Genomic DNA, 18,435 nt, shown 5'->3' with positions numbered 1-18,435 from the left:
TGCCAATTCAGGAACATGAGTAGCATCTTATATCCGTGATCAAATCAAGTTTATAGAAAACCCATTCAGCACACCACTCATAACAATAATAACAAAGAATAGAAGCAAAGTTGCTTCAACGATTTCATTATAATAGAATAGAAGGGAGTATAATCTGTTTAAATAGAATAGTGTGGTTCCTCTCAGGTCATACATCATCTGTATTCTACACCTTGCCCACCGCAGGTCCCTATTCATCCCGTCTGACAGGTAGAGAGGTAGATGAGGTAGAGAGGTGAGGCTCTCAGTTAGCTGACAGTGATGGATGTCTAGGCTCAGCAACCCAACTGTAATGCTGTGAAACTGGGTTGGCGGAGGGCTACAGTTGTCCTACAGACAGGGGGAACCATAAGAACAGTGCCCTGCCATTCTCTTTGTCTTAGATGAAGAATAGAGTAGCATGGGTTCAAACTATAAACTGTACAAGTCAAGATTCAGCTTCATCTAGGCAACCTGTAAACCGACAATGAACTGTTTACTGCATGTAATATAACAATACATAATATATGCTGTTTAGCAGATGCTTTTATAAACCTTAGGACATTGTCCCTCTCAGCTGTAGTGAAAAACAACTTTCCCTATAATCTTCCCTATTGATAATGATACTAAACTGACCTTCTCCCTCAGTAGCTAGTGATGTTACTAGGACGGGAACTCGGAAATCTCTGACTTCAGACTTCAGTGGTTCAAGACAACCAGGGAACTTTGAAAAAACGAGATCCGACTTGGATCCAACTTTCCGACCTGAAGACCACAGGACGTCATGATTTGACCTCGTTTTTTTCAGCGTTCCCAGTTGTCTTGAAAGCACCGTTACTCAGTAGCTAGAGCTGTCCCTTCTTAATGATGTCACTGGGCTGACCCTCTCACTCAGTAGCTAGAGCTGTCCCTTCTTAATGATGTCACTGGGCTGACCCTCTCACTCAGTAGCCATGTCCACAACATTCTAATTATACCGCTGCCACTGAGCCCTGAATTAACAATGATGTAGCTTACTAATGATGACACTGTAGCTGACCCCCTCACTCAGCAGTGATGTTCTGCTCTATCTACACTACAGTATGAATAATGTTCTGCTCTACAGTACATCACTACACTGACCTATGAGTCATCACTTCCTCAGAATGGAAATGTGTCATGTGGCAGGAGACCAGAACTCACTATGGTCTGATGTCTCATCCTCCTAGTCATGGATGATGTACCCTGTCTGTCTGACACCCCTCTCCAGCCTCTAGAGCAGGGGTGGGCAATTCCAGTCCTTGAGGGCCTGATTGGTGTCACAGTTTGCCCCAGTCCCAGCTAACACCTGATTCCAATAATCACCTAATCATGATCTTCAGTTTAGAATGCAATTGGATTAATCAGCTGTGTTTGCTAGGGTTGTAGAAAACGTGTGACACCAATCAGGCCCTCGAGGACTGGTGTTGCCCACCCCTGCTCTAGAGGAATGTTAGTATTTTGACCAGTGGTTGACAACGTGTGGCATGTAAGGAAATGACTATGTGTCTGCGTTTATATTCAGTCTGCTTCAGCCTTTACCCAGGCTGCTTTGAGTTAACCTCCCAGGATAGTGGTCAGAGGTCAGCCTGATGTATCCTCTGTGATTGGCACTTTGAGACCCGTGGTTTCCATGGTGATTGGCACGTTGAGATCCGTGTTTACCATGGTTTCTCACGTCTGGGATTTCCCCCAATCCTGTGTGTTTCAGCGTTGGGATGACGTCATGATTGGCCTGTGAAGGAGGATCAGATCAGTGATTGGCAGATTGCACAGCGATCTGAAAACAAGGCTTCAGCATCAGCACCTCCATCATATAATGGGACCTAATGACTGGAACATGGGGTATAAACTAGACTGGGACAGGCAGCAAGGCTCCTACATGTTACTGTTATGGATTTATGACCCTCTGTCAATGGATAAATTGGCTGCTGGTTGAGAGCACATATATACCTGCCTGGGCCCTTATTCACAAAGCGTCTCAGAGTGCTGATCTAGGATCAGGTCCCCTCTGTCCATGTAATGTTACTCATTATGAGCTAAAACACTAAACTGATCCTAGATCGGCACTCCTACTCTGAGACGCTTTCTGGATACGGGCCAGGGTCACTTTACTTCCTAGTGTGTTCCTACGTAGGTTCAGGATCGTAACTAAAACAATTTTGATGTGTTCACAAGGAGAGAAATAACTGTCTATGAGACATTTTTCTTGCAATCTACCTTTACAAGTTCTTCAGCCAATTCTTAAAATATTAGCTTCTTGTACATCTCTATTTAGACTTAGTATTTTCTTAAGAAGCAGTCTCTTGGCTGTATTGGTGAAGATCAAAGTAGGTCTCTGTAGTAATTAAAATAAAATACACTTTTTGGCTTGGGTGTCTCATGGCTTGGGTGTAAAAGCTGTTAAGAAGCCTTTTGGACCTAGACTTGGCGCTCCAGTAGCAGAGAGAACAGTCTATGACTAGGGTGGCTGGAGTCTTTGACAATTTTTAGGGCCTTCTTCTGACACCGGCCTGGCATAGAGGTCCTGGATGGCAGGAAGCTTGGCCCCAGTGATGTACTGGGCCGTACGCACTACTCTCGGGGGCCGAGCAGTTGCCATACCAGGCAGTGATGCAACCAGTCAGAATGCTCTCGATGGTGCAGCTGTAGAACCTTTTGAGTCTCCTGAGGGGGAATAGGTTTTGTCGTGCCCTCTTCACGACTGTCTTAGTGTGTTTGGACCATGATAGTTTGTTGGTGATGTGGACACCAAGGAACTTGAAGCTCTCAACCTGCTCCACTACAGCCCCGTCGATGAGAATGGGCGTGTGCTCGGTCCTCCTTTTCCTGTAGGCCACAATCATCTCCTTTGTCTTGATCACGTTGAGGGATAGATTGTTGTCTTGGCACCACACGGCCAGGTCTCTGACCTCCTCCCTATAGGCTGTCTCATTGTTGTTGGTGATCAGGCGTACCACTGTTGTGTCATCGGCAAACTTGATGATGGTGTTGGAGTCGTGGCTGGCCATGCAGTCATGAGTGAACAGGGAGTACAGGAGGGGACTGAGCACGCACCCCTGAGGGGCCCCTGTGTTGAGGATCAGCGTGGCGGATGTGTTGTTACCTACCCAAACTACCTGGGGGCGGCCCCGTCAGGAAGTCCAGGATCCAGTTGCAGAGGGAGGTGTTTAGCCCCAGGGTCCTTAGCTTAGTGATGAGCTTTGAGGGAGCTATGGTGTTGAAAGCTGAGCTGTAGTCAATGAATAGCATCCTCACATAGGTATTCCTTTGTCCAGGTGTGAAAGGGCAGTGTGGAATGCAATAGAGATTGCATCATCTGTGGATCTGTTGGGGCGGTATGCAAATTGGAATGGGTCTAGTGTTTCTGGGATAATGGTGTTGATGTGAGCCATGACCAGCCTTTCAAAGCACTTCATGGCTACAGACGTGAGTGCTACGGGCCGGTAGTCATTTAGGCAGGTTACCGTAGTGTTCTTGGGCACATGGACTATGGTGGTCTGCTTGAAACTGGTTGGTATTGCAGACTCAGTCAGGGACAGGTTGAACATGTCAGTGAAGACACTTGCCAGTTGGTCAGCGCATGCTCGGAGTACACGTCCTGGTAATTCGTCTGGCCCTGCGGTCTTGTGGATGTTAACCTGTTTAAAGGTCTTACTCACATCGGCTACGGAGAGCTTGATCACACAGTCGTCCGGAACAGCTGATGCTCTCATGCATGTTTCAGTGTTACTTGCCTCGAAGCGAGCATAGAAGTAATTTAGCTCGTCTGGTAGGCTCGTGTCACTGGGCAGCTCGTAGCCCTGCCGCATCCGACGAGCTTCAGAGCCGGTGAGGTATGATTTAATCTTAGTCCTTTATTGACACTTTGCCTGCTTGATGGTTCGTCGAAGGGCATAGCGGTATTTCTTATAAGCTTCCATGGTTAGAGTCCTGCTCCTTGAAAGCGGCAGCTCTACCCTTTAGCTCAGTGCAGATATTGCCTGTAATCCATGGCTTCTGGTTGGGGTATGTACGTACGGTCACTGTGGGGGCGATGTCATCGATGCACTTATTGATGAAGCCAGTGACTGATGTGGCATACTCCTCAATGCCATGGGAAAAATCCCAGAACATATTCCAGTCTGTGCTAGCAAAACAGTCCTGTAGCTTACCATCTGCTTCATCTGACCACTTTCTTATTTACCGAGTCACTGGTGCTCCCTGCTTTAGTTTTTACGTGTAAGCAGGAATCAGGAGGATAGAATTATGGTCAGATTTTCCAAATGGAGGGCGAGGGAGATTTTTGTACGCGCCTCTGTGTGTGGAGTAAATGTGGTCAAGAGGTTTTTCCCTCTGGTTGCACATTTAACATGCTGGTAGAAATGAGGTCAAACGGATTTAAGTTTCCCTGCATTAAAGTCCCCGGGCCACTAGGAGCGCCGCCTCTGGATGAGCGTTTTCCTGTTTGCTTGTGGCCGAATACGGATCATTGAGTGTGGTCTTAGTGCCAGCATCGGTTTGTGGTGGTAAATAGACAGCTACGAAGAATATAGATGAAAACTCTCTTGGTAAATAGGTGAGAAAAACCTTGAGACTTCCTTAGATTTCGTGCACCAGCTGTTGTTTACAAATATACTTAGAACCTCACCCCTTTTCTTACCAGAGGCCGCTGTTCTATCCTGCCGAAAAAACGTAAAACCCGCCAGCTGTATGTTATTCATGTCGTCATAACAGCCACGACTCAGTGAAACATAAGATATTACAGTTTTTAATGTCCCGTTGGTAGGATCTTATTTTCCAATGATTGCACGTTGGCCAATAGAACGGATGGCAGTTGGGGGTTTACTCACTCACCTACGAATTCCCAGAAGGCAGACCGACCTCCGCCTCCTTTTTCTCCGTCTTTTCTTTTTTCTCTGTCTTTTCTTCACACAAATGACGGGTTTGGGCCTGTTCCCGAGAAACCAGTAAATCCTTCGCGTCGGACTCATTAAAGGAAAAAGCTTCTTCCAGTTCGAGGTGAGTAATCACTGTAAGTTATTTTCAGTCATAGGAGACAGTAGCAGCAACATTATGTACAAAATAAATAAATAAATAAGTTACAAACAACTTTTGAAAAAATATATGTATATATATTTCACCTTTATTTAACCAGGTAGGCTAGTTGAGAACAAGTTCTCATTTGCAACTGCGACCTGGCCAAGATAAAGCAAAGCAGTTCGACACATACAACAACACAGAGTTACACATGGAATAAAAAAACATACAGTCAATAATACAGTAGAAAAAGTATATTTACAGTATGTGCAAATGAGGTAGGATAAGGGAGGTAAGGCAATAAATAGGCCATGGTGGCGAAGTAATTACAGTATATCAATTAAACACTGGAATGGTAGATGTGCAGAAGATGAATGTGCAAGTAGAGATACTTGGGTGCAAAGGAGCAAGATAAATAAATAAATACAGTATGGGGATGAGGTAGTTGGATGGGATATTTACAGATGAGCTATGTACAGGTGCAGTGATCTGTGAGCTGCTCTGACAGCTGGTGCTTAAAGCTAATGAGGGAGATATCAGTCTCCAGCTTCAGTGATTTTTGCAGTTCGTTCCAGTCAATGTCTCTTATGGATGGCGGATATGATATCGTTTAGGACCTTGAGCATGGCTGAGGTGCACCCATGACCAGCTCTGAAACCAGATTGCATAGCGGAGAAGGTACGGTGGGAATCGAAATGGGCGGTAATCTGTTTGTTAACTTGGCTTTCGAAGACCTTAGAAAGACAGGGTAGGATAGATATAGGTCTGTAGCAGTTTGGGTCTAGAGTGTCTCCCCCTTGGAAGAGGGGGATGACCGCGGGCAGCTTTCCAATCTTTGGGAATCTCAGACGATACGAAAGAGAGGTTGAACAGGCTAGTAATAGGGGTTGCAACAATTTCGGCAGATAATTTTAGAAAGAGAGGGTTCAGATTGTCTAGCCCAGCTGATTTGTAGGGGTCCAGATTTTGCAGCTCTTTCAGAACATCAGCTATCTGGATTTGGATGAAGGAGAAATGGGGAAGGCTTTGGTGAGTTACTGTGGGGGGTGGATGGCTGTTGATCAGGGTAGGGGTAGCCAGGTGGAAAGCATGGCCAGCTGTAGAAAAATGCTTATTGAAATTCTCAATTATAGTGGATTTATCGGTGGTGACAGTGTTTCCTAGCCTCAGTGCAGTGGGCAGCTGGGAGGAGGTGCTCTTATTCTCAATTGACTTTACAGTGTCCCAGAACTTTTTTGAGTTTGTGCAACAGGATGCAAATTTCTGCATGAAAAAACTAGCCTTAGCTTAGCTATAAATGATTAAAATAGCACAGTTGGTTAGGAGCAAGTAAAATATCAGCCATCCTCTCCATCATCATTCTACAGGTGTGCAAGTAAGTGCATGTGTAAACACTGATACCCTGCTAACAGCCAGTAAGAGAACTGAATATCTGGTGGTTTCCTCTTTTCTGTCTTCCTCCCGGCAGCGGCACTACTTATTTGCTCTCTTCTGACGAGGACCTGGATGTTTGTCTAACCCAGCCTTTTTTAAAGGACCTGTTAATGGTGGGTCACGACGTGTCAGAGTAAATGTATAATTATTTCATTCATTACTGGAACTGATTTTGCCAAATGCAACTGCACTCTCTGTTCAGTGCGCTCTCTGCTTAGCAGCTGGGTCTCTGCTCAATTTGCCAGCTGCGCGAGTGGGAGGGACATGCCTTCTGCTTTGCTGTTTACGAGATCTTTTTTCTGCAGTTTTATTGAAGATCACTCCGCGACCCACACGCTGCAGGGTTGTGGTTCAGCAGCAGATGATGCGCTGTCAGCCACTGACTTGCCATTCTCACTCGCTTGGTTTCATACAAACTTTGAGAAATAACGAGATGCGCCCACAATGTGTTTTGTGATGGGAAGTGCTTAGTAATGAGTAGCTCAAAACGAACAAATGAAAACGACACGTCCTGATCAAACATTCAAAGCATGACGGTAAACCCAGGTAGTTATTTCAGAACACCTACAAAGTGGTTATGAACAACATCAATTGCCCAAAGTTTAATTATTGCCTTAGCAAGTTTATCCGAACTTAAATGATCATCAAAGGGCATCCGTGCAGTCACTCCACGTTTGTTGAAGTCAGTTCAATTGACGCAACCTCCCGTTTGGCAGCAAAGGCTTCTCAAAGGATAAATAGGAACATAATTACAACAACTAAGGAGATGAAGGATCCGATTGAAGAAACAGTATTTCACTGAACAGACTTCTCTCGTGGATAAGAGGACTCTAACCTCTGTGTTTAGAATCACAATCTAATTCTGTGGTTAAAATATATCTGCAGAAACATCAGTCTCATTTGAGCTCTGGTTTGAGGATCAGGAGAATGATGGGAATACGGTGCAAGGTGTAGGTGTACACGGGTGTGGGTGGGTTCATACTTCACCTTTCTTCAGGGTATTGAATACTACGAAGCTCAATTTACAATTTCTGACAGGGTATAACGTTACGGCTCCACTTTTTTGGTCGGGGCACAGTGCTTCGACAGTGGAAAAGTAAGTCAGCTAGCGTTGCCCGAGGTAAAGACAGTTTCAGGTTGGATATTCGCCTGTAGTTTTCCTTACGTCCACCAACAGCAGTTAGGGACCGTCAACATAGTGAAAATCAAATTTTAAAAATTTCAATAGCTCTTTAACCATTACTCCTAACACTTTCAAAACTGGTTGTAGCTAACGCGATGTCATAGACACACATTGCACACCCTTTAGTTTGTCCATTTTCATCTCACATGGTTTTACATGCATTTTTCAAAATGTAAAATATCAATAGCTCCGTGGTCATGTGATCTAGTGACTTCAAACAAGGTTCAGAATGTCCACTCAGTGCCCCTACACATTGCACACCCTTTAGTTTGTCAATTTTTATCTCACATGGTTTTACATACCTTTTTCCAAATGTAAAATTTCAACAGCTCCTTGGTCATGTGACCTAATGTCCGCTGACTACCCTTCTATATTACACACTCTTGTTTGTGTACTGTAAAATCACACGGTGTAACGTGCATTTTTCATAGTTTCAAATTTGCAATAGCTCCTTAGTCTTGTCAATTACACACCTAAGAAGCATGCAGTGGATATACACCCATATTGCATAACCTCTGGTCATGTATCTTCTATATTGTTGCACATTAATATTAGTTTGACAATTAGGGGGTTCAGTCCAGTGTTGTGTTTACCCTTATCTTTAATATTTATCTACAATAATTGGTAGTTCTAAGTACTTATTTTCCCAGTTTTTTTTATTTTTCCACAGTATTTAAAAGCGGAACACAATAGGAGAGAGACAGATAATATCTCCTTTCGTCGTTAATATCAACCATAAAGGAAAATTGCAAAGTATGATAGTCATGCTATTAATTGTCCAAAGCAGGGATGAAGAGTGAGCTAGTGAGGTAGACTGCAGTGGGTTTGCTGGTCAATACATATACTTAACATGTAACCACAGTAATGGTGGCCAGTAAATCAATGAATAAAAATGTAATATTGACAAATTAAACAGAAATTGTAGACCTTTAATCTTTTCCAACATGTCAACAGACACTTAACTTCAATAAAGTATGAAACATTTCACAGTGTTAACTTTTTCTTTATCCCTGGTTGATGTACATTTCAGAGCCTCTTCAGTGTGGATGGGGTATAGCATACATTTTCAACAACAAAGACTGCACTTCCAGTTTGTGTTCTTTACTCTGTTGAACTCGTTTGTCTTCATTCCTAGTTACAGCACATGGAACCACCGTTGGCATGCAAAACATTCAATCAAAACAAAACAAAGCGTAACACGTTATAAATAATATCAAATATCAATACAGTATGACGAATGACGAATTAGCCATCCATTGTGTTATATCATAAATTGTCTTACATGCCGTCACTGTTGTCAAAAGATTATAAACATGTTAAATAAAGTTACTAACCCAGTCAGTCTTTGGGCCACATCCAGGTTCTTTATCGCATAAAAATAAAGAATTTACATTTACTTTGAATGAAATGTCATTACATACCAGACATTTTTAGTATATCCTCAGCCATTTCTTTTCGCAGTTGCTCCATGTGGTTTTGAAGGTTCCATATCAATTTGGGAGGGGATGTTGGGAAAGTTCTGTGCAACTTCCTTGGCCATCTACACCAAAAAATAAAATAGAGTTTTTGACCTAATTGTCACATAACAGCTAACCATTCATTATTGAAAATATAACTATCAAACCCGCATTACAAAGACCCTGCAGCTGAAGGTGTCCTGCTGCATGGTGGGAGTTATTTCCCCTCCTTTCCACTTTATGTCCGCCCAGTCGTCTTTTCCATGGCAGGATCTTCTCATTTTGAAGTATTCTCTGTTTTATGTAAACATAATGGAATTATGATTAGTTATAGGCAAATGAATACACAAGCCAAATTTGTATGCTGTTTTCCTTATTACTATAATCTAGTAGTAATTTCTTAGTAGAGGTAATTTCCTTTATGCCCCATTATACACACAGAATAAATTATAGGCACTGAACCATTTAGAGGACAATAATAAAAGTAGCATATAGGATCCAACCCTATCACAGAGTGAATAAATGTAGAGCGTTTGTAGACTTTAAGAAAAAAATATTAAGTGACAGTTTCATCAGTACGTGCTTAAAGAAAGTCATATCACAAAGATCACAGATGACAGTGCTGTCACGCCCTGGCCATAGAGAGGCTTTTATTCTCTATTTTGGTTAGGCCAGGGTGTGACTAGGGTGGGAATTCTAGTTTCTTAATTTCTATGTTTTCTATTTCTTTGTGTTTGGCCGGGTGTGGTTCTCAATCAGAGGCAGCTGTCTATCGTTGTCTCTGATTGAGAACCATACTTAGGTAGCTCTTTTTTCCACCTGTCTTTGTGGGAAGTTTACTTTGTTTAGGGCACATTGCCTTTAGCTTCATGGTTTGTTTTTGTAGTGTTTATTGTTTTGTTCGGTGTCATTTTTATTAAATAATACTTTGTTTACTCTCCCTAACTAATTCAACTAGGAATACAAAATGCTGCTCACATTTCCACATGTTTATTAGCTTTGGAAAGCTAATTAATGTCTAAAGCGTGAAAATAAGACCTGTGCAATATTGTGGCCAATTTTTCCAACATCATGACAATTATTTGGAGTCTGTGGCTCAAGTGGTTTGAAAGCTATTGAGGTTTGAAAGTGCGAATATCCGTCGAATATCCTTCTTGAAACTGTCTTTACCTTGGTCTAGCATTGTTGTCATTTTCTAACAGGTGATGATAAGCAGATATAAGGGAGTACTATCGCTCATAGCAGTAAATGTGAGTTTCTCTTTCAAACAATCCCCTTGTACACAGTTAATAGCTAGCTAACGTTAGCCAAAGCAAGTTAGTTAGCTACTGTACTTAGTGCAACCCTAAGTAACAGTACAGATGAAAATGAAAAATTATCAGACCTACTGTGTATCTTACTGTAGAAATTACTGTTGAAAAAAAGTATAGGTTGGAACTGTATTAAAATACAAGTAATAATTTCTATTCTGGAATGAACAGATTGATGCAAGATACTTTTTGAGGCAAACACACTCACATAGTTCTGGGTTGCTCATCTACAGTACAGTAGGAAGAGTTCTCCTGCCTGGCTGAGAAAGCAGTAGATGTTCTGATCCAGTTTGGCACCACATACCTATGCGAGTCAGGTTTCTCAACTCTGGCATTCTTAAAAAACAAGTACAGAAACAGACTCAATGCTGAGCATGACCTTAAGGTTGCACTGTCAAAAACTGAGCCCAGAATAGACATTCTTGATGAAAACTTCAACCAGCCACACACCTCTCATTAGGTGTGTGTGTGTGTGTGTGTGTGTGTGTGTGTGTGTGTGTGTGTGTGTGTGTGTGTGTGTGTGTGTGTGTGTGTGTGTGTGTGTGTGTGTGTGTGTGTGTGTGTGTGTGTGTGTGTGTGTGTGTGTGCGCGTGCGGGCGGGCGGGCGGGCGGGCGGGCGGGCGGGCGGGCGGGCGTTTGTTTGTTTGTTTTCTTGTCTACATCTGTGTGATATGATCAATTTATTCCAGTTCAGAATGAAAATGATTTATTGTATTTTAACACCAACCATTCCAGCCTAGACAGATATGTAAGAGTGTTTTTAATGGGGGAAAATAAACATGAATCGCTATTTAGATGGGTATTTCATTTCATTGGCATTTGTTTTTGTCTATATTGCATTTGTTTTAAACGTAAGTTCAATGAAATGTACCGATATGTAGCTATAGTTGCATGTTTTTATGAACTTGGGTCCCAGGAAAACACAGATTTTCTCATTTGGGTCCCAGGCTGAAAAAGTTTAAGAATCCCTGGTCTAACCACATGGAGCAGAGCGCCTTGTCCTACTCCCTGTATTGCAATGCTTGGAAAGTGTTACATGGAGGGAGGGAGAGAGAGAGAGAGAGAGGGAGCGAGAGAATCCTTTCCTCATTCATTGGAGAAGAGAGGTTTTGGCACAGGGACTGTATGGAAGCTCGGCAGTGTTTTTTTTATATATGGATCTTGTTTTAAGCCTTTGATGACACTGTTTACAATAGGAAATATCTAATAAATCAGGCCTTGTGTTTAAAGCTGTGCCAGTGGGTTCAGTATAATGTGGTGGGAGAGAGAAAGGCAGCTGAAAACAGGCTGGGGGGGGGGGGGGGGACTTTCTACCATTGACATTAAATAACATCAGAGATGTGAGGCTGGCTGCTCAGAGGCAGTAATGGTATTTGATGTGGCGCTATAGAGAATATCAGAGAAGTCTTATGTCACACTGTCACGAGAATGTTGCTATCTCAATGGTTGAACTCAACTATCACTCAAGCTTTGACCAATTCCCAGAGGTTGTAAGGCTCTGGTTAATGAAGAATTAGACAAAGTCTCAGTCTGCAATAGATCAATACTTTATTCAGAGAGTGCTCTGTCTTCAAAATGAGAACACAATCTTTTTATAGTACACACACACACACAAAATAACTCACATCAGTAGAAACTCCACCTCTCTTTAGGTGGGCTGTATTTTTCCAAAGTTCACATACATTGTTTATCACTCTTCTGCAACATGTTTCATCATCTTCTGCAAGCCTAGCCATTTCTAACAGTTTTTCTCCTCCCTAGGTTGGGGAGGCCTCTTTCCAGTTATTAGTTTCACCGTTATCACAAGTCGACAGTTCAGTTTTCCTTGAATGTCTCAACTATACCCTGCTCATATTTGCGAAATAGTAACAATGGCCTAGTCTTTAAAAAGTCTAGTCACACTCATTATTGGATTATGACTCTAACACATTTCATACAATTATATGGTTTCAGGGTGGAATACTTTAGTCATTATCTTAAACATACAAATTATTCTATCACACACCTGAAAGAACTCTAACTCATGGAATGATTTTAGAGTTCAACGTTACAGTCCAAGTGTGATGAATCCTGTTGAGTCTAGTGGCTGTTCTCTGAAGCTTGGGAAGCCACATGGGTGGGATTCTGCACCTTGCCCACCGCAGGTCCCTGTTCATCCTGTCTGACAAGTAGAAAGGTAGAGGAGGTGAGGCTCTCAGTTAGCTGACAGTGATGGATGTCTGTAGGCTCTGTGATGCTATGATACTGGGTTACCGGTATCAAAAATGTATACACTCACTACTGTAAGTCGCTCTGGATAGGAGCGTCTGCTAAATGACAAAAAAATGTAATAAATACATGTAAACTTAGATTGGACCATTTGCTGAATCATTCTGAATAATGCAGGGTTTTAAAATAATTCAATGTTTATGTCTTTAGGATGGATGACATTCAGCTGTGTAAGGAAATCACTCGCCTCAAGAAGGAGCTCCAGAAACTGGTGTCCGTACCAGGTATAATCCATGTTTACGTTGTGTGCCCAACTATTATTTATTTATTATTATTATTTATTTTTTTATATTGTTTTCTTCGCTTTAGTTAGGGCAATGAGTATGAGAATAGTGTTTTGGATGGATAGGTCAACTACTGAAAGGTCTTGAACTGCAGACTAAGGTGCAGTGGAGTGTAGAGGGTTAAATTCCAGACATACTGTAAAACTTGCCGTCAATGGCAGTAAAGATTGCCTCTGATTGGACAGACAATCTCTTCCTGACCTCTGTCCAACACCACACCCTCTACAGGTTCAGAGTACACAGAATCAGGAAGTAGCGTTGTGTCATAAGCATTAACACTTCTCGACAAACAATACCTATCTTTCATAGTCAGCTGGGACCATGTGGGGCCTTTCTCACGCAGGGTAAATTAATTTGTGCTTACTGAAACTGACATTGTCTTTGTATCCTGTGATATGTGTAAATTGTTGTGGATTTTCTGATTTCAGATTTTTCATGGGTTGTAAGTGCTGTAAAATAATGATTAAGGCTGGATTCAATCCGTATCGCTGAAGTTCAGCGCTCTAGAGCAATTTAAAGGTAAAGGTAATTTCCTATTGAGCCAAAATATGCAGCGTTTACCGTGAATGCAGTCTCATCTAACACGGGAACATTACCTTTAAATTTCTATCACCCTGTAGCGCAGCTCTTCAGCACTACAGACTGAATCCAGTCGTAAGTGTGATCATTAAATCCTTCACCAAGCACAAAATGTATGTCATGTGTCAATAATGATTACAATGTGTTAACTTCAACTTGGGGAATGAGATTATTTATTTATTTATTACGTTATCATGACCAAAGTGATCAAACTCATCACATCTTTCTGTTACAGACAATGACAAGTCCAACGAGGACAGACAGAAAGAGGAGGATCTTCTCCAGCAGATCCACAAGCTGGTGGAGACCAGAGATTTCCTTGTTGACGATGTGGAGTTTGAGAGGCTACGGCAAGTGTGACCGACTGGGGTTCAAAACCAGGTGTCATGCTCACCAGAACACTGTTAGCGACAGTATGTCGTCAGGTCTCAGACCAAGTCCTCACGGGAGCGTGGTTCTGAACCACCTATGTTACAGAACTCTGTTCCGTCTGTCTTGTCCCTCCCCCTTATTGGTTTGGTCTTCAGTGACATCCTGTCAGAAATACAAATATAATACGAGGTAATAATTGATCGTTTTTGAGGTACGTGAAGACACCCAGGGAGAAAGGGCATGAGGATATGGAGTCTTAGTCATCGCTAGCAGGAACAGACAGAAATGTAGCGTTTCAAGTTCCACTCATTCATCTTTCTCTCCTCTACAGGGAAAGGGAGGAGGACAAAGAAATGGCTGATTTCCTCCAGTCCAAGTTCCCCAGAAACTCCAAGAAGAAAGGTGTGTGTGTGTGTGTGTGTGTGTGTGTGTGTGTGTGTGTGTGTGTGTGTGTGTGTGTGTGTGTGTGTGTGTGTGTGTGTGTGTGTGTGTGTGTGTGTGTGTGTGTGTGTGTGTGTGTGTGTGTGTGTGTGTGTTTGTGTGTGTAGTCATAGTGAGTTATTATTTTCCATTCAAATGCTCAATTGTATGTCTCAACGTTTTCAAGTATTCGCTTTGAGACAGTAATAGTCAGTGACCTTGATTTGATGACGATTTCTTTGGACAGTTTGGCGCCTCTTTCTTGTTAAATTCTTTCTTCCCTACTGAAGCATTTCTTTTTGAAACTATGGATTTCACCCACAAAAATGCATACATCTTTGAACTGGCTCCCCACCGAGCAACATTTATTTTCATCAGCGTGTATTCTGCTCATATCAGATCATCTTAAGGCATGCATGTGTCTGCGTACCCTTGTGTCTGGGTGAGTCTGAATGTGTGTGTCATTATGTCTGATCTACTACAGCATCACCAGTGCTCCACCTGGTACATCCCCATATCCTCTGACTGACTCCACCTCCTCTTCCCCAGGTCAGATTCCAGCCAGACGGCTAACGTCCAGGGCCCAGCAGACCTCGTCACCCTTCACCAAGACAGGCCTGTCCCTGCTGAAGGAGTGCTGTGGCTTCACCTGCTCCGTCATGTAGGCCGGGCCCTCAGGGGCTCTACCATGGAGCCAAAATAGAACCCTGTTGCATCACAGTTTCAGCTTTCCAACCCGGGTAACACTTGAAGTACGGACAGACAACGAGCCAGTGGAGAATGTTCAAGGATAGGTTGGGGATGTCGCCAGGATAAGATTGGTGGTGTTTTATCTCCCAGTCTATGCTGCATCCCGTCTGGGCTGTGTTTCTCTTTCACTCCTTTGTTTCTCTCTCTCTCCCTGTCTCTATACCTGTCCAACCCTCCTCTCTCTCTCTCTCTCTCTCTCTCTCTCTCTGTCTCTGTCTCTGTCTCTGTCTCTGTCTCTGTCTCTGTCTCTGTCTCTGTCTCTGTCTCTGTCTCTGTCTCTCTCTATCTATCTATCTCTCTATCTATCTATCTCTCCATCATTAGGGCTCCAGTCCTATCTGCACTTCTAGTTGGGTTCTATACCCAGTGTCCCCTCTCCGCATCAGGCTCATCCCCCATGAGGCTGTGCAATGATCTTCCGTCGTCTGTATCAGACTATTCTCATTCATCATTGTCAGAGTCCCTCCTACTGCCTCTCCCAGCCTCTCAATGGTGTCACCAATGCTCTCAGAGCAGTTCATTCTGGACTATCTCACTGGCTTTGGTACCTTTATACCTAGAACCTGTCCCTTCATGGAGATTGGATGTAAACGTAATTTGCATGAGTCAGATATTGCTATCAAATGACGATGCTTGTCTACCAGTGACAGATGTTAAATATTGCTGCCCCGGTGTAGATGATTATTTATGATGCATGAGACTAAACCCAACAGTGAAGATGTACTGTACAGTATTTTCTAATTGGAACATCATACATACATCTCTTTAATTAAGCCCTGTTTAGCCTCCCTAACTCTTTTACATTTCAAATGACTGTAGTTGCTTTTGAACAGACTTCCCACTGGCTCACTAATTCATAGTCAGCGTTAATTGATGGCAGCCTAATCATGCTGTCAGGTCAACGTTAGCCAGACATGCAACTGATGGGCTAATTAACGTTTCGTGATAAGATTATGGTTTGATGATAACATGACACTAACGTCAGACTTTAAGCAACTCACTAAAAATAAGTCATTAGTCACAGACTTGACAACTATGTCCAATGAAGAGGCCTTTAGGAGTGACTGAACATACCGAACGACAGAGCTTAACAGATGACTCATCACTCGCTTCCTTTCTTCTTCTTGTTGTTGTTGTTATTCAATACATACACTCAAAGTATATCTTTTATGGGACTACAAAATGACTCGTCCTTCCACATTGCTGACTTTACACACACTAGAGGTTAGTGTACAGTATACCAATCAGCAGAAAAGGTTTCCACCGTAACAGCAGTCATTTTGAGTGGAACTGCAGCTCACTGCAGCTAACATTGTTACACTGTATTACTGACTGCATGTTATTACTGACAGCATGTTATTACTGACTGCATATTATTACTGACTGCATATTATTACTGACAACATGTTATTACTGACAACATGTTATTACTGACTGCATGTTATTACTGACTGCATGTTATTACTGACTGCATGTTATTACTGACTGCATATTATTACTGACAACATGTTATTACTGACAACATGTTATTACTGACTGCATGTTATTACTGACTGCATGTTATTACTGACTGCATGTTATTACTGACTGCATGTTATTACTGACTGCATGTTATTACTGACTGCATATTATTACTGACTGCATATTATTACTGACAACATGTTATTACTGACAACATGTTATTACTGACTGCATATTATTACTGACTGCATGTTATTACTGACTGCATATTATTACTGACTGCATATTATTACTGACAACATATTATTACTGACAACATGTTATTACTGACTGCATATTATTACTGACTGCATATTATTACTGACAACATGTTATTACTGACTGCATATTATTACTGACTGCATGTTATTACTGACTGCATGTTATTACTGACTGCATATTATTACTGACTGCATATTATTACTGACAGCATGTTATTACTGACAGCATGTTATTACTGACTGCATGTTATTACTGACAGCATGTTATTACTGACTGCATATTATTACTGACAGCATGTTATTACTGACAGCATGTTATTACTGACTGCATGTTATTACTGACTGCATATTATTACTGACTGCATATTATTACTGACAACATGTTATTACTGACAGCATGTTATTACTGACTGCATGTTATTACTGACTGCATGTTATTACTGACTGCATATTATTACTGACTGCATATTATTACTGACTGCATGTTATTACTGACAGCATATTATTACTGACTGCATATTATTACTGACAACATGTTATTACTGACAGCATGTTATTACTGACTGCATGTTATTACTGACTGCATGTTATTACTGACTGCATGTTATTACTGACAGCATATTATTACTGACTGCATATTATTACTGACTGCATGTTATTACTGACGACATGTTAAACTGTATAGGCCTACTGTAAACTGTGTCAGTAATTGTCAGTAATTACTAGGCAGTCCGTGTCAACACGGAACCACAGTTCAGTGTCAAGCCTCTCCATGGAGATGATAACTTTTCAGCCCGAGACTCCACTTGTGTCTTTCCTGTATAACACAGTGGGTACGTAATAGGGCACTTAGTAGGGCACTCCAGTGTGTGATGGTGATGACAAGTGTCCAGGACGAGTTAACTAAGCACCCAGAATTGGAGTCGTGAGTGTACACTCCACACACAGGGATCAAGGGCTCTTCATCGCAGAGAGCCGTCGCCCTAGCAACCACGGCGTAGGTAGTCCGAACGTACTGTATACAATGAGAAAAAAGAGCTGCATTACACACACGCTGGTTTCTGTTGGGTGTGTTTTTGATTTATTCTCTGAAATCAGGGTCCCTCTGAAGTCTCCTCTGAAATCAGGGTTCCTCTGAAGTCTCCTCTGAAATTAGGGTTCCTCTGAAGTCTCCTCTGAAATTAGGGTTCCTCTGAAGTCTCCTCTGAAATCAGGGTTCCTCTGAAGTCTCCTCTGAAATCAGGGTCCCTCTGAAGTCTCCTCTGAAATCAAGGGCCTTAACCTTTTCTTTTCTATGACATGCTATTGAGCGTTGGTACCGCCACCACACCTCAATTATAAAACACAATTTCATCATGCACCATTTTCCACGCTCATCCCTTATTCCCATATAGAACAAGGTGGTCATTTTGTGTTAGCGACGGGAGGGAAGGAGAGGGGTAGTCTGGCTGACACGACCCACATGACTATATCAAATCAAATCAAATGTATTTATATAGCCCTTCTTACATCAGCTGATATCTCAAAGTGCTGTACAGAAACCCAGCCTAAAACCCCAAACAGCAAGCAATGCAGGTGTAGAAGCATGGTGGCTAGGAAAAA

At 42.2% G+C, this 18,435-nt stretch overlaps 1 protein-coding gene across 1 annotated transcript in view; it reads left to right on the top strand.

Moving 5' to 3' along the window:
* LOC120032683 (bMERB domain-containing protein 1-like) overlaps positions 1-15,027 on the top strand; it is a 29,511-nt gene extending 14,484 nt beyond the window's left edge. Inside the window, exons 3-6 of the mRNA XM_038978879.1 lie at positions 12,858-12,931; positions 13,806-13,920; positions 14,274-14,344; positions 14,912-15,027. Of these exons, the coding sequence (XP_038834807.1) occupies positions 12,858-12,931; positions 13,806-13,920; positions 14,274-14,344; positions 14,912-15,027 (376 nt within the window). The remainder of the gene's footprint in view (positions 1-12,857; positions 12,932-13,805; positions 13,921-14,273; positions 14,345-14,911) is intronic.
* The last annotated feature ends 3,408 nt before the right edge of the window (positions 15,028-18,435 follow it).

This window comes from Salvelinus namaycush, chromosome 39 (assembly GCF_016432855.1).
Source record: "Salvelinus namaycush isolate Seneca chromosome 39, SaNama_1.0, whole genome shotgun sequence".
NCBI classification, from domain to species: Eukaryota; Metazoa; Chordata; class Actinopteri; order Salmoniformes; family Salmonidae; genus Salvelinus; species Salvelinus namaycush.
This window is presented reverse-complemented; position numbering and strand designations above follow the sequence as displayed.